We start from the raw sequence: 17,726 nt of genomic DNA on the forward strand, positions 1-17,726 counted from the left end.
TGTATATTGTCCTGGTGTCGGAGAGTACCCTGTATATTGTACTGATGTCGGACAGTTCCCCGTATATTGTACTGATGTTGGAGAGTACCCTGTATATTGTCCTGGTGTCGGACAGTTCCCGGTATATTGTACTGATGTCGGACAGTCCCCTGTATAATGTCCTGGTGTCGGACAGTCCCCTGTATATTGTACTGATGTCGGACAGTCCCCTGTATATAGTCCTGGTGTCGGACAGTTCCCGGTATATTGTACTGATGTCGGACAGTCCCCTGTATATTGTCCTGGTGTCGGAGAGTTCCCGGTATATTGTCCTGGTGTCGGAGAGTACCCTGTATATTGTACTGGTGTCGGACAGTTCCCGGTATATTGTACTGATGTTGGACAGTTCCCGGTATATTGTATTGATGTCGGACAGTTCCCGGTATATTGTACTGATGTCGGAGAGTACCCGGTATATTGTCCTGGTGTCGGACAGTTCCCGGTATATTGTACTGATGTTGGACAGTTCCCGGTATATTGTACTGATGTCGGAGAGTACCCTGTATATTGTCCTGGTGTCGGACAGTTCCCGGTATATTGTACTGATGTTGGACAGTTCCTGGTATATTGTACTGATGTCGGACAGTTCCCGGTATATTGTACTGATGTCGGAGAGTACCCTGTATATTGTCCTGGTGTCGGACAGTTCCCGGTATATTGAACTGATGTCGGAGAGTACCCTGGATATTGTCCTGGTGTCGGACAGTTCCCGGTATATTGTCCTGGTGTCGGACAGTTCCCGGTATATTGTACTGATGTTGGACAGTTCCCGGTATATTGTATTGATGTCGGAGAGTACCCGGTATATTGTACTGATGTTGGACAGTTCCCGGTATATTGTACTGGTGTCGGACAGTTCCCGGTATATTGTACTGATGTTGGACAGTTCCCGCTATATTGTATTGATGTCGGAGAGTACCCGGTATATTGTACTGGTGTTGGACAGTTCCCGGTATATTGTATTGATGTCGGAGAGTACCCGGTATATTGAACTGATGTTGGACAGTAAACGGTATACTGTATTGGTGTCGGACAGTTCCCGGTATATTGTACTGATGTCGGAGAGAACCCTGTATATTGTTCTGATGTCGGACAGTTCCCGGTATATTGTACTGATGTCGGAGAGTCCCCTGTATATTGTACTGATGTCGGACAGTTCCCGGTATATTGTACTTATGTCGGAGAGTACCCTGGATATTGTCCTGGTGTCGGAGAGATCCCGGTATATTGTCCTGGTGTCGGACAGTTCCCGTTATATTGTACTGATATCAGAAAGTAGCCTGTATATTGTCCCTTGTGTAAAGCCCAGGTGTCAGGTAATCTCGTGTGTTTTGCCCCCTGATGTAGGAGCATCCCCCTGCATGTACCCCCTTGTCGTGTTTCTTTAAGAATTCTTCATAAGCTTAAAACAAGGTGAAGCAGGGCTTTATACTGAATTTAAACGTAAACGTTAACATGTACAATACAAATCAGCGAAAGATGGACATTTATTTACATAAACAGGCAGATCATTCAATATAGTATAATAGGCGGAATATTAGTTGAAGAAAATGACAGAACAGGACAAAATATACTTAAATATAGTTATTATTATAAAATAACTGCCGCTCTTGTGTGTAAAACCTCGGTCATCGGCTGAAATTGCGATACTACTCTGTTTGTATGGCCACGATTATCGGGTGGAAAGTGTTAAACTGCCACATGTTTGTATGACCGCGATTATCGGGTGAAAGTATAAAACTGCCACCAATTTCACTATGTGAGAACGGACACCGGATATAGCTCAAAAAGTGATAAGTAAACAGACAATTATGCAGTTGTTTTAATTTACCAGAGGTAAGATCTTGCTGTGTTAACGCATATCTACCGTATCCACAAATGAAGCAAGTGTTTGAACTAATAGCTGAATGCTAAATGTGGCCTATGGTATACTTTAAAGTGCTTACGATTTAGCAGACCTCGTAAAAGGTTTCTTCAAATCTGAGATGATCACCTCAAAACTTACTGAATTTCGACAAGTATTGTTATTTTTAGGAATTATATCGAATAAATAAAAAATCTGAATCGAAGATTTCACAAGAATAAGCTCAACAATTTTTATTGTAAGAAATGGCAATGTAACTTTTAAACTGTTAAAGATATGCCCTTAGAAATGTTCAAAGTACTGTACTGGGGATAGTCGTATTATGTACTGGTGATAGTTTCAAAGTTGAGAAATGTGTGTCCTGGTGATAACATGTAAAATGGGACAGATATTTATAGTAACACTGTTAATATACACTATACATGTATATGTCTACTTCGAACTTTCAAATAATCTGCAAAAAAGTGAGAGTACAATTTCAGTTTGACAATGAGTTTGATCCGTGCTCTCCTAAATGAACGTATATATGCAAGCTGCGTAAATATCAGGGTTGGTCACAATACATTCTTTCTCACTAAAGTGAAAGAGCAGAGACCATTATTCTGTTCTAAGTAATACCAGCAAAGACCCAAGCTTAGAACAAAGCTTTACGTGTTCCATATCTGATCACAATATCCCTACTGGTGACTTTCTGTTTGCAAAAACGTACCTACGTGATTTACAAAGCAATATTATATATATGAATAGCAAACACCACATAAATTCTACGGCCATATGTTTTGTGTTTCTCAATAAATCAGAATACCGGCGAATTTCAAATATTTAGATATTGATCCTTGTGAAAAAACACATCATGATTGACAAATATGTATGAATGAAACAGTTTTAAATGCATACATATACAAAGAACAACAACATGTTTTTGCTCTCATCCTTCGATATGGACAACATCGAACAATTTCCCTCGAGCTCGCGTATAGATAAATAGCCGTAATCATTATCACAGTCTCGTTTTTCTAAATACATCGTTACTATCCTCAGTCCACTAAATAGCTATCCCCTGTGCAGTTATTTATTTGCTTCACCTATCCCCAGTACACTACCAGGGCATCAAAAGGTATGAATATATCCGTAACAACAAAAGATATCATATTGATATTTTACACATTACTAGATTATGTAATTGCAATGAAATCGCTCGATTCAGTTTTTATTCTAACTTTCAATTTGTTGATTTATGTTTGAAATCGTACCACATAAATGAACATTTGTGAGCGATCATGCAACTTTCGGCGAGAATTGGGCTATTATTCAAAAGAGGAGACCCATTTCCATCATAGTCGTATATTGCACAGTATCAAGTAATTAAAACTCTTCGATTTTGTTAAATATATCACCATAAAATACAAAAAAAATGATAGAAAACTATCCAAGTGTCAAAACCATACGCTTATCGATTTATCACTTTTTGAGTTATATCCGGTGTCCGTTCCCACACAGTGAATTTGTTTGTGTGGCCTCGGCAGTCGGTTTAAATTGCGAAACTTCCACCTGTTGGTGTGACCACGTCCATCGGGTGAGATTCAAACTACCACCTGTTTGTGTGACCTCGTCCATCGAAGGAGATGCAAACTTTCACCTGTGTTTATGACCTTGGCGACAATACTTTTATTATTATTAATCAAGGGGAAGTAAAGCAAAATAACATCATAACTTAGCCTTAACGGTTAGTTCCCTTCCATTCACAATCGGGAAGTTATAAACAGGAAGTTGTTAGTTTCGTTTTCAAAATGCTTGTCTATCCATGACTTATGTTCTGTTTTTCAGACACAATTCATTTGGTATCCTGTCCACACCGATTTTAATATGTCGAAAAACGAGAATTGGACAAAACAGTGAACAAACTTCTTCATATTGTGTAAGTAGATACATTTATTTTTATATATAATTCTTACAACTATTTCTCGAATGACTTGAACCAAAAGATTACGATTTAAAATGGAGACATGAATTTCAAATTGAAAAGAACTTCCCCAAGTATTTGTTAAACCTTTGTGTAGAAGATCGTCTTTATATATTATTCGTAATAAAGTGAATGAGGCGGGCGGCCATAGCGGACAATATTCGGTCTAAAGTACTTTATAAGCATCCTTTAAACCAACACATACCTGCTTAGGTCAAACAAATGTTTGTTTAGGGCAAGATATAAAAAAACTTTGTTGGGTAGGTATATATTCACTTTTTTATTCAAATATACTTTTTTATGGATAAAAAAGATTATTTTCTTGCAAATAATGCTCTCTTTTACAAATGTCATCCATATATTGCTGTTGTTATGGAGCTTTAATATGTCATAAATTAATGACATTTAATTTTAGTTGGTCGGTCGGGTTACCTTAACAAACATTTTCTTTATGACTTATCCTTCAATGTTGACACTTAAACTCGACATTTGAACTTCAAAACTCTGATAAAACGGATTGAGCGTGTAGCTATGAAGTCGCTTAACTGTTGAAACTCCATCGCCTCTTGTTAGTTAGATAACGAAGGCAAAATATTATTGCGGCCATGACTTGTTATAAATAATTTACCTCGCGTATATAAGCAAATCAATTCGTGTTGTAACACATACGGTCTCCACGCTTCGCTGTTTTACAATAATTCCAATACTTAAGAAAAAATCATTTCAATAAGAAAACGTGGCATAAAAATTTATTTGAAATCATAAGGCGCTACCTTTCGTATGATCAATTTTAGTTATCACATAAAGTGAATGTTACCCAAACAACTAAATATTCTGACTATTGCACTTTTCCTTTGTAGAACTTCACAGTTCAGGAAATAATTGAAATTCGTTATTAAAGATTATTATATGTACGAACTTTTATTGAAGTGCGAATGTTAATATTAATACCAATTAGGTTGTCCGGTTAGCGCAGTGGTTGGTGCACTCGCTTCTCACATAGGCGACTATGGTTCGATTCCCGGCTTGGCCACATGCGAGTTTGGTTTGTGGTTACAAAGTCGTACAAGTGGGTTTCCTCCGATTTCCCCCACAACACCACACTCTCACGCAACATCGTTCCAATCGTGATTAATATTAGTTGCAATTGCTTGTTTTACAATCGTTGTAAAATAAATAAGTTTAGATTAAACTAATTGTAATATTAATATAACTAACTTCCGTGTTAAATAATTTATAAACTAAAGCCGACCCTATCTAAACTTTTGTAAAATCATTTGATAAACACACATTTCTTTTTAGGCTTAAGTTACGTTTAACAATGGCTTAGGTGAGATGTTTAATCGGATAATAGCTAATTCAGTTAATGTTTCTTGTTGTCATATACCCGGCTTTAAATAAAGAATAGTGTATCATGTAACTTGTATCTTGTGATAATAATAAATATTTAAGATATCGGTCACCAATCGTCATGTCACATGTACCACCGTAGTGTGATAAATAAACAAACATACCAGCATTAAAATCATATACGGCAGTAAGTTATTGCTTATAGCGGTGTAGTTTCACTCATATCAATTTAAGTACACGTATATATTCAATGATATTAAGACCAGTCAAAGAGAGTACACTAGTGGTATAGGTATCCACCTTTCACCCAAGATGTTGCGGGTTCAAGCCCCACTAGGGAAATAATCTCATGTTCTATCGATATGGAAACACTGGCGTACTAAATGGATACGCGAGTGATTTATATCGACTGTTTACTTTAATTGAATGTATTTACACAAGTGTTCAAAATAATAATTAATGCTCTATGATATATATATATATATATATATATATATATATATATATATATATATATATATATATATATATATATATATATATATATATATATATATATATATATATATATTTCAAAACATTCATCAATACCGGAAGGAACACTATTATTTACCAGGCCAAAATGGGAAACTAAAATCTAATACAGATTAGCATGCGTGTAAGTATTGAAAACATATATATACCAGTACTCGCATAAGAACTAAAAAAGACGGTTATTAGCATAAGTGCACACGCTAACCCTCTCACCGAACGCACGGACGTGTACACACACTGCTTCTCCCAAACACGCGTACGCGCATAAACTCTCCCTCTACCCAACACGCGAACGCGCACACGCATTCCCTCTTCCCGATCACACGTACGCGTACAAACAGTCCCTATCCCTCACACACGTACGCCTACACGCACTCAATCTCCCCGAACACCCGTACGTGCACACGCACTCCTTTTCCCCACACACACTAACGCGCACACACGCTCCAAGACCCAAACACGCGTACGCGCACAAACACTCCCTTTACCCCAGACACGTGTACGCGAACACATACCCCTCATCTCTACACACGTAAGCGCACAAACACTCCCTCTACCCCAACACGCGTACGCGCAAATGCCTTCTATCTCCACCCACGTAAGTGCACACACACTTACTCTAACCCAACACACCTACGCGTACACACACTCCCTCTCTCCAGACACACGTACGCGCACATGCACTCCATCTTCACACACACACACACACACACATGTACGCGCACACACACTCCCACTCCCCACGCACGTAAGCGCACATGAACTGCATCTCCACACACACACGCGTAAGCACACACGTACTTCCTCTCCCCCATACACTTAAGCAAACTCCTTCCCCTCACACACGTTCGCGCGTACGCACTCCCTCTCCACACACACACACACACACATACGAACACGCATACGCATTCCATTCACCCAAACACGTTCGCGCATACGCATTCTATTTCCACACAAACACGTGCGCACATACGCACTCCCTCTCCCCACACACGTATGCGCATACGCACTCCCTCTCCCCCATACACGTTTGAGCACACAAATTCCCTCTATGCACACACTTGTACGTGCACACGCACTCCCCCTCCCCAAGCACGCAATCCCTCTCCGCACACACACGTACGCGCACCCACTCCCTCTCTACAAACAAACGTACGTACCCTCGCGCTCAATCTTCCCCACACACGTAAGCGCACACGCACTGCATCTCTACACACACACACACACACTCGTACACGGACACGCACTCCATTTCCACACACACTTACGCACATATGCATTCCATCGCTACATATACATGTAGGCGCACATGCACTCCATTTCGACACTCACATACAAAAACGTACGCGCACAAGCACCCAATCTCTACACACAAACATACGCACATATGCACTCCATTTCCACACACACACACAACGCATTCTATTTCCACACAAACACGCATGCGCATACGCACTCCATCTCCGCGCACGCTCACACGTACCTCCTCTCCCAACACACACGTACGAACACAAGCTAGACCTGTCCCCCCCCACACACACACGTACGCACACCCGCACTTTGTCTCCATAAACACATAGAGCCTCTGCCATTCGGTCAATATCCGGAACTATCATCTGTGTGTATGACTTCAGTCACCGGGTAAATATGTAAAACAATGTCCTAGGTATATGGCACCTGCCATCATGAATGTGCTAAACTGTCATTTATAAAAGGGAAGTAAAGCAAAGAACAACATTACTTAGCTTAAGCGATTAGTTCCCTTTCAACACAATCATGAAATTATAGGGAAACAGGAAGTTGTTAGTTTCGATTTCAAAAGGCTGGTCTATTCATCAACTGTGTTCTGTCTTTCAGACAAAATTGATTTGGAAGCCTGTCCACACCGAACAAAGTCTGTCGAAACAACGGGAATTGGTCGAAACTGAAAACAGATTTCTCCATATTAGGTAAGTAGATATATACTCAGTAGTAAATCAATCGTATTTATCAGAATTGTACAAAACGGTGACTGGATTTCCCTGTTAAATTCACTTCAAGTTTATTGTTTAACAAAAAACATATAGATACTTTGTAATAAAGTGAATGAGGAGAACTATATATAGCCTACCGTATCTTACGACCACCCAACAATCCAACCAATATTTGTATATTCTTACAAAAAGGACATTTGACCTCGACCTTTGACCTACCAAACTTAAATCAATACAGATCGACCATGCAGCTATGAAACCGTAAACGTATGAAAAATATTAGCGATATATTAGCCCTTTTTGGATAATTGTGGCCACGTAGCTATAAACTAAAAATCCCTTTATAAAGGCTTAACTGTTTTAATGGTACACAACTCTGAGCCTTATTTGGTTTAATCAAGTAAGTCAATTAAGTTGAACATAATAAAGCATAACAATTGAAACATGTTTTATATTTGAGAGAGAGAGAGAGAGAGAGAGAGAGAGAGAGAGAGAGAGAGAGAGAGGGGGGGGAGAGAGAGAATAGGGAGAGGGGCACAGAGAGATAAATAGAGAGAGAGAGAAGAAATAGGAGGTGAGGGACGGAGAGGGGATGAGGACAGAGGCACACATAGAAATAGAGAGAGAGGGGTAAAATGGGGGGGGGGCGATACAGAGGGGGTGAGAGAGGGGGGATAGGAGATGGAAAAAGAGAAAGAGAAAGGGAGAGAAAGAGAGGGAATAGGGAGAGGGACACAGAGAGATACATAGGAAGAGAGAAAAGGAGAGAAAGAGAGGGAATAGGGAGAGGGACAAAGAGAGATAAATAGAGAGAGAGAGACGGGATAAAGGGGGTGGGGGTGCGGTTCAGAGAGTGAAAAAGATGTAGAGAGTGATAGGATGAAATGAGATGGGGAGCGAGAGAGAAAGAGATGGGAGAGAGAGAGGGGAGGGAGAGAAAGAGAGAGGGAGAGAGCGAGGGAGAGAGAGAAAACAGAGGGGAGAGGGGACGGGGATAGAGAGAGAGAGAGAGAGAGAGAGAGAGAGAGAGAGAGAGAGATGGAGAGGTGAAAGTTATGGAATCAGTTTTTCTTTTCCGTATTAACAAATTCATGGGTCTTATATTTATAAACATTTAAGGCACTCGGAAGGATGGATGCAGTTCCCGGACGAAAGGCACAAATGGCATCTGGATCGGCGCCTGACCTCACCTACTGCCAGCCATGCGCGGAGGACGGCAAGAAAATCCTCCCTGAGGCCTTCTGTCCCGTCTGTAAGGAGTTCCTGTGTTCTAACTGTGCCCGAGTACACCGGAACCAGAAAATAACCAAAAGTCACGCCCTCCAGGACAAGGACAGTATGCCTTCCTCATTCCGCGAAGAGAGTGAAGATGAAAAGTTTACAGAAACATGTCAGCGTCATGCTCAAGAGTTCATAAAATATTACTGTCTTAATCATGAGACACTTCTGTGTGGAGACTGCTTGGCTGAAAAAGCTCATCGCTCATGCAATATTGAAAGGATTTCTCAAGTTGCAAAACGGTACAAGGAGGGTGCAGAATACAACAGCCTGAAAACAGGACTTGTCCAGACGGCCACTGACATTGGCAAACTGTCACATAACATACAGGTGATCATGAAATCAGTTGACGAAGAAAGCCTTACCAATATCAATGAGCTTCGCAAATTTAGGACTGAAATTAACCAGTACCTGGATAAAAGGGAAAACGAACTCTTGGCAGACATTGATCAGAAGAAACGAACATCTAAGACACTGCTAGATGAACTGAAATCAAAATGCACAAACATGAAATCATCCATTGAGAAACTAAAGTCGGAGCTACAAGCACAGAACGACAATAGCAACCAGCTATTAATAGTAGGAAAACGAGCTATGAAAGAGCTGGCAGGTCTCCAGGCAGCCCTGGAAGATGTGAGCGGGAGGAGTGAAGTTCCCCGATACAAGTTTTACAGGGACCCCGAAACTGAGAATTTAATAGTTTCCGAAAAACCAATAGGACGGTTGGAAGAGGACGAATCAACGTCGGCGTTAGGGCAGCAACACCGACAACAGCAAACGAAGCAGGAACAACGACAACAGGAGACGATGCAACAACACCAAAAACAGATGAAAGCTGTATCACAAAAAGGTTTGGGTACAACCAATGACTAATTTGACATTTCCTAAGTAATGCAGTTGATTAGTCTGTTTTCAAAAGCCTGTCGACCTCGCTTTAGTTAACCATGCACGTTAACGTTACGTTAAAAACCATGTTGTAAAGTTCATCAAGTGCTTTACAAAAATGACATAATGAAATACTTTGGACAAATAATATTTCGCAACTAAAATTGAGATACAAATAAACTTAAGGCATCTATTTTGAATGATATATACTTTATTGTTATGGTAAAATAATAAGTGTATATTCTTTATCTGTACCAATCATAATTCCAGGCGAATCAACTGCTGCTGCAGGGCAGCAAGAACGACAACAACAGAAGGAGCAACAACCACGGCAACTCGAGACTATGCAGCAACTACAAAAATACATGCAAGACGTATCACCAAAAGGTTTGTGTACAGCCACACACAAATTTGACATTGCCCTATGTAGTACAGTCTGTTTTCAAAAGCCTTTTGATGTCGCTCAAGCTAACCAGGCACGTTGACGCTGAGTTAAACGATATGTTTTAAAGTACTAAACAAAAGCAAAATAATTAAGTACTACGACAAATAATATTGCGCAAATAAATTACGATCCAAATAAACTTTAGGCATATATTTTTAAATGCTATAAACCATATTATGTGGGTATTACAATACGGTATTTCTACGGTATTCTACTTCTGTCAGTGCAACATGGCTGTATTCTACTCTGCTGACGTCACATCACAAAAATGCATTCGGAACTCCTCGGCCATTTTCATCGAAAACAACCTCGGATGTATATCGACTGTTCACATACTCAAAATTGGAATGTTTGCTGCAAGTAGATCGCGTAGTAATTTAATTTAGCAGTTAATGACTTAAGACTCTTGGGAATCTTTACTTTGTTTGCAATAATACACTTCACTGGCAATCAATTTAAACTTAGATAATTGATAAAACTCTGAATCACTAAATTTAATTGATTATTTAATTAAAAAAAAATACGAACTACTTCTACTGATATACCAGCATACATCCGAGGTTGTTTTCGGGAAAAAAAACGAGGAGCTCCGAATGAAAGAAATGTGAGAATGTTGAAATGACGTCATTAAACAAAATATTGCGTAATTAAAATTGCATTTATAATAAAATCATGTGACATTTCGCCAGGAATATAATTAATAAAAGGCTAACTTATATTGCTTTTTTTATCCGGAATATCGTATTCAGTGTGTGCATACCACATGATAAATTACGTCATAAATGCTACGTCGGAAGGCAACAATTGGCTTAAAATAAAGACTACAATCAAAGATAACTTTTATTTTACCACACCATTATAAGTAAAACAAAGGGCAGTATATGTCGCTTAAAGAGCCCCGCCTTCATTTTAATACCGAAGTTTGATAGGGTGATTAGTTTCATTCAGTTTCACAATACGGCCATCTGACGGAGCGCTGGCGAAACATGAATATAACTTCTTGTTTGTGATTTTATGTTCTATGTCTTTGGCGTTAACCCAGCGCCAGTAAACCGAGTTTATCTTTAAACTTTTTGCTACTGAGCTTGTTTCTGTAGCTTTTTACTACTGTATGCATTTCTTGTGTTACAGTGTATGTACTCTAAAAGTAACATCTCGAAATTATTACTATATTTTACTTAGAACTGAATCTGTGTGTATGTATTGATTTAAACGTTATGTGAATATAGGAAATGAGAACAAAATGACATCATTTTCAAATCAGCCTTACTATTTTTACAAAGCATAGACTGGTCATCTACAAGAACAAATAAAAAAATTAAGAAGTTTAATTGATCATTCCAAACATCTCTTCAGGGTCATCGGTTGTTAGATTTTGTTCAATATTTAATTAATTATCTACGGTGATTCGTTACAAGCGCAGGTCTTGGTGTAAATACAAAATTTGTTCGTTTGAAACATCAAATGAAATATTTTACATTATCACACATTTTAAGATGGTACAAACATCGTTGCCACCATAGGCGGCAGTATTTGTCTGTGATTGTTTGGTATATATCAGGCTTTTTTCTATAGTACCAACGGGTCCGACTATCGGACCCATTCCCAAAGCAAAATTAACAATATTTTTCTCAATCTTTAGAAAAAAGTCCAAATCAAACTAAAAAAGCAATAAAAATGAATGAATTATGAAAGTCTTTTACCCGAACTTGTTCATTCAACATCCTGATAATTATGTGATGATAATTTTTGTGGATAATTTAATTCTGAATCGTTGATTTTCATCACATTCAGGGATCAGTATGGAATATTATCTGTCATGATTTATTGCAATATACATTTACACCCGATGGATTGATATTTCAACCGTTTCAGGTCTTTTGACAGCGAGAAGAAACTAATATTTAATAATTACATCATTCGCAAGAGTCTGAAAATCTTGTTCTTTTAACTTTAAAAGTACCAATCTGAAAAGCTTGTTCTTTTAACTTTAAAAGTTCCAAGTTCAGGCATTTTCCGTAACAACACTTTTTATTCCGCAAAATGTCTAGAGTCTTTTTCCGAAAATGGGCAGAAAAGCCCTGTTTATTTACATTATCAGAAGATCTCTGTGTTACATCAATGGCGATATTTTAAGTCAGAAATTGTTTGATATATTTGGTTTCTTTGTTACATAGCTGCTATCATTGAAGACAAAATCAGTCAGAGATTGTTTGAGATGTTTGTATTATCAGAAGGTCTCTCTGTTATATTGTTGCTGTCATAGGCGACAGTGTAAGTCAGAGATTGCTTGATATAATTATTAGACAGCCTCTGTGTTACACCATTGCTATCATAGGCGGCAGTACTAGTTAAAGATTGTTAAAGATATAAATCTACTATTAGAAGGTCTCTCTGTTATATTGTTGCTGTCATAGGCGACAGTATCAGTCAGAGATTGTTTAATATATTTATATAAATTATGGTAAGAAGGTCCTGTATTATATCATATCTAGCATAGGCGGCAATTTCAGTCAGAGGTTGTTTTATATATTTATATAAATTATGATAAGAAGCCCCTATATTAATAATATATGTCATGTGCTTCCGTTGCGGATAGAAAAATACGACCCGAGGGCACCTGCGTTGCCAGGTAACGAGGCTTGCCGAGTTACCGGCTACGCAGCGTGCCCGAGGATCGCAAGCCTCGTTACCTGGCAACGCAGGTGCCCTCGGGTCGTATTTTTCTATCAGGAACGGACACACATGATAGATATTTTTTCTAGCATACATGCATTATATTTTTTGGTTAAGAAAATACATAAAAAGCGCATTGTTGTACCTATCACCAAAAAGCGCGTGCGATCATGTTAACTGACGTCATGAGGCGCAGTAATTTGTATTCACTGCATACGTCAATTAGTTCCTTCGACATCACGTCTTTTAACGGTTATTTTGTTTTGTTTTTTAATGTATATTTTTGTGAAGTTCATGTTTATGAAACTCATCTATTTAAATCTTATAATTATGATTACATAAAGTGTATTATAAAAGAAATTGAAATTATTACGTCACAGCGCGTGACTCATCTGGCATGGGGGGATGCCAGATGGAGTTTTTTTCCAGCACGGCTGAATTCACCGGAAATGCCTATCCAGTGTGCTAGAATATATCATATCTAGCATAGGCGGCAGTTTCAGTCAGAGGTTGTTAAGTATTGTATATATATTATTATGAACATATCAGCGTTTACCTATGGTTACACCGTATAATTCTCTGGCTGATACTGCTACCAATGGTTACACCGTATACTCCTCTGGCTGATACTTCTACCTATGGTTACACCGTATACTCCTTTTTCGGATATTGCCCTCTATGCATACAACATATACTTTTTTACTGATAACTCTCCTAATGGTTACAATGTTAACTTCTCTGACTGATACTGCCCCCTATAGTTACAACGTATTCGTCTCTGACTGATTCTGCCACCTATGGTTACAACGTACTTCTCTGATTGAAACTGTCCCCTTTTGCCACAACGTATACTTCTTTGACTGTTACTGCCCCAAGGGTTGCACCGCATACCTCTTACGGATACTGCCCCCTATGGTTACACTGTATACGTCTCGGACTTATTTTGCCCCCTATGGTTACATAATATATTTCTGACTGATACTGATATTTCCTGTAATTGTCTTTTGATTTCATTCAGAAAGTGTGATTAAATACATATTCAGGTTCCAAATAGAGGCTTAATCTTTATATTCTTTTAAGTATAATTTTATAACATTTGAGTGAACAACATTTTTATCACCAAAACTAAGTTTCAAATACATGTTTATACAATTTAATTATAGATTTGCAAACAATCCAAGAAGATGTATTTTAAAGCTTCAAATATCTCTTTGTGTACATGCCCATTTTTTATATTGTTTCATACATGCACGTTCCATCAATTTCATAAACACATCTTTAGATACATGCGTTTACTATGAACATATCTTCGTTTGCTAAATGTTAAATACCAGCGAAGCGGACATAAATAAACACTATTTCAAGTTGTTGTTCATGAACAGTTTTATTTCGATATTTCAGCCTTAAACCAGTGCCGAGCAGACCTAAGCCAATCCCAGTTTAGCAAGCTGCCTGACATTCCAGTGAAAACGGGAGCCGACACCCGTGAATGCTTCCTGACCAGTGTGGCCCTCCTGTCCGGAGAAAGGCTCCTACTGGCTGACTGTTACAATAACTCAGTAAAGCTTGTGGACACCACTACCAACAAGTTGGTGTCCCAGGTGAAACTTCCAGGTAACCCGTGGGACCTGTGTCTCCTGCCTGGGGACAGGGCAGCCGTCACTCTGCCTTTTGAGAAAAAGATACAGTTCGTATCTACTCAGGGAAATGTCACATTACTGGATCTTGTTAAAGTAGATGGACAATGTCGTGGAATAGATTTCTGTGATGACAACTTGATAGTGTCCTTCATCTCCCCAGGCAAGGTTGTGTTGATGGACATGAAGGGAAAGGTGAAGAAGAGTGTTGACAAAGACAGCAGTGGAAAACCTTTGTTTCAGGATCCCTTTTATCTGAAAGTGACCAGGAAGAGTCAGACTCCTCCGGTCATATATGTCTCAGACAGGGACACCTACACCATAACCAAGCTGAGCATCTCACTAGAGGTGCTCCATACATACCATGACCCGATACTGCGATCACCACGTGGTCTAACAGCTGTGGGGAACAACCAGCTGCTCGTGTGTGGGTGTTACAGTGACAACATCCTGTTACTGGAAACGCTCACCGGCAAGATAACCCAACTGTTGGGGAAGGAAGAGGGGATAGAGAGGCCACTCAGTGTGGCTTACTGTTCACTGAGAAAGATGATGTTTGTCACCTGCTGGCCTTATAACAAACCTGAATTACGGAACTTCGTGAAAGTTTTCAAAGTTGCGTAGCAATTGCATTTAGTTTTACATAATTTGATGTCATTGTAAATATATGGTATTTTCTTTGTGAAAATGCACACGTTTTCAAATGTTATTAATGTATCAATTGTTTTATGATTTAAATACTTTGCCGATAACAGCTAAAATAATAGTTAAACGGTTATCTCTGCTATGCCGACGCACGTGCCTTACTGTTCACAGAAGAATATGCCTTTAGTCACATGCAGACATCTGGACAGATCTAAGACCCATCGGTAATTTTATAGTCGTGCGTTTTCAGATACGATTTTAACGGTTAACAATTGTTATCAGTTGATAATTTCTATAAATGCATTTTTAGTAACTAGTTCATAGTTTATCAATCAAAATTTATCTTTGTTATACATGTGTATGTATTGATTTCGAATACGAGTGTCACTTCAAACTAAAAGCGTTTCGTTTAAACATGGAAATAATAAAAGAAATATAACGATATTACTTAACGATAGTACTCTTTTCTTACGACTTATAGCACGTTTTGTTCGATCTAAAAACATGCAAATGAAAGTTTTGTTTAACTTGGTCTTCTCACCCATGTGTTTTGATGAATAAAGCTTAGATGGGCATAGATTCTATAGTAATTCACGTTTGAATTTAATTGTTAATTCACTGTAAATTCTTTTATATTTTATGTAATATTCAATTAAATATTATATCATATAATATTAATTCATTCTCACATGTATATTCCAGAAACAATCAAATCAAATGAATTTAGCGTATAATATGATATGTGTTAAAATTGTTACATGCCATATATATATATATGTGTGTGTGTGTGTGTGTGTGTGTGTGTGCGTGCGTGCGTGCGTGTGTGTGTGTGTGTGTGTGTGTGTGTGTGTGTGTGTGTTTTGTTTGTATATATGTTATTATGACGATAAGCTTGTTATGCTTAAGTCTAATAAATATTCTGTTCTGTTCTGTATATTCTGTATTTGAATCCAGGACATGTTACACATTAAGAACTTATTAATTAAGCATTGTTTGAAATGAAGCCCATTAGGGTCTCACTACCTTAATTGAAGACTAATTGATGTGGAAAATGATACAATAATGACAATAGATGATGAAATCATACTTTTGAAGATAAAATACCTGGAAAAAAACTTGTCAGTTTATAGCGCTGTTAAATCACAATGTCTGGCTTTTCTTTATATTTTTTTTTAAATGAGGATGTTTATGCAATACATTGACTTGATGATTATTTTATAATACGACATTTATTGTTTTCTTGTATGCATATTAAAACCATAAATAAATGTTAGTAAATATCATTCAGATGGTAGGGTTTAGTCTTATATCATAAATTAAATATCTGCTTTATTCTGTTGGGTAAAGTTCCCTGATCTAATATCAAAATCCCCTGGAGTTCAGACCAAACTCCCCTAGATACAGACATAACTCCCCTGGAAAGCCTCTCAGAAATAGCTTATGTATGCAGATGGAACATTTGTCTCCAATTTTGTCCGAAGGTCTACAGATAACAGGCGTGTCCATGAAACTCGAGAATAATATTAAGATTTGAAAGTGAACAAAACCGTTGTTTAAAATGTTGTGGCTTTCTTATAACACAGTGAACAACAATGCGTTTAAAATGGTGTGGCTTTCCTATAACACAGTGAACAACAATGCGTTTTAAATGGTGTGGCTTTCATTTAACACAATGAACAACAATGCGTTTAAAATGTCCAAAAATGTGCAAAGTTAATGTCGGCAGATATTTCCTTTTATTTCCATGATCTTGTATGTATTCACAATCAAGTCAATTTAATACAAAAATACAGGGGAAGTAGTCATCAAACATATTAAGATATTTCTTAACTTAGGTCGGTTTCCTTGTTTCATAGTCAAATCAAAAGAAAAGTAGATGTATTTTTAACATAAAAAAGCGTAATTTTGATAAATTGGGTGAATATCAAGCATTTAAGATATTATCAATATTAACGTATTTTATCATATAAGGAAGGTACATAAGTGAGGAAAATGACCTAAGTTTGGAAAATGACTTAAGGTTGGATAATGACTTAAGTTAGGAAAATGACTTAAGTTTGGAAAATGACTTAACTTAGGAAAATGACTTAAGTTTGGAAAATGACCTAAGTTAGGAAAATGACTTAAGTTTGGAAAATGATTTAAGTTTGGAAAATGACAAAAGTTAGGAAAATGACTTAAGTTTGGAAAATGACTTAAGTTTGGAAATTGAATTAAGTTTGGAAAATGACAAAAGTTAGGAAAATGACTTAGTTTGGATAATGACTTACGTATGGAAAATGACTGAAGTTAGGAAAATGACTTAAGTTTGGAAAAGACTTGAGTTTGGAAAATGACTTAAGTTAGGAAAATGATTTAAGTTTGGAAAATGACTTAAGTTAGGAAAATGACTTGAGTTTGGAAAATGACTTGAGTTTGGAAAATGACTTAAGTTAGG

The 17,726-nt window shown here is 37.8% G+C and overlaps 1 protein-coding gene across 1 annotated transcript; it reads left to right on the forward strand.

Annotated features, from left to right (window-relative positions):
- The first annotated feature begins 3,646 nt into the window (after nt 1-3,646).
- LOC128218526 (uncharacterized) lies at nt 3,647-16,552 on the forward strand. Its single transcript, XM_052926211.1, has 5 exons — nt 3,647-3,821; nt 7,608-7,699; nt 8,843-9,851; nt 10,157-10,273; nt 14,409-16,552. The coding sequence occupies exons 3-5, from the start codon at nt 8,855-8,857 to the stop codon at nt 15,266-15,268; spliced, it is 1,974 nt and encodes a 657-aa protein (XP_052782171.1). The 5' UTR covers nt 3,647-3,821; nt 7,608-7,699; nt 8,843-8,854; the 3' UTR covers nt 15,269-16,552.
- The last annotated feature ends 1,174 nt before the right edge of the window (nt 16,553-17,726 follow it).

This window comes from Mya arenaria, chromosome 14, assembly GCF_026914265.1.
Source record: "Mya arenaria isolate MELC-2E11 chromosome 14, ASM2691426v1".
Classification (NCBI taxonomy): Eukaryota; Metazoa; Mollusca; class Bivalvia; order Myida; family Myidae; genus Mya; species Mya arenaria.

Excerpts from the sequence above, each read along its gene's own strand:
- LOC128218526 (XM_052926211.1), top strand. The coding sequence starts at position 8,855 with ATGGATGCAGTTCCCGGACGAAAGGCACAAATGGCATCTGGATCGGCG. Across the intron at positions 9,852-10,156 it reads GAAAGCTGTATCACAAAAAG|GCGAATCAACTGCTGCTGCA; the intron begins GTTTGGGTACAA and ends TCATAATTCCAG. Across the intron at positions 10,274-14,408 it reads GCAAGACGTATCACCAAAAG|CCTTAAACCAGTGCCGAGCA; the intron begins GTTTGTGTACAG and ends TCGATATTTCAG.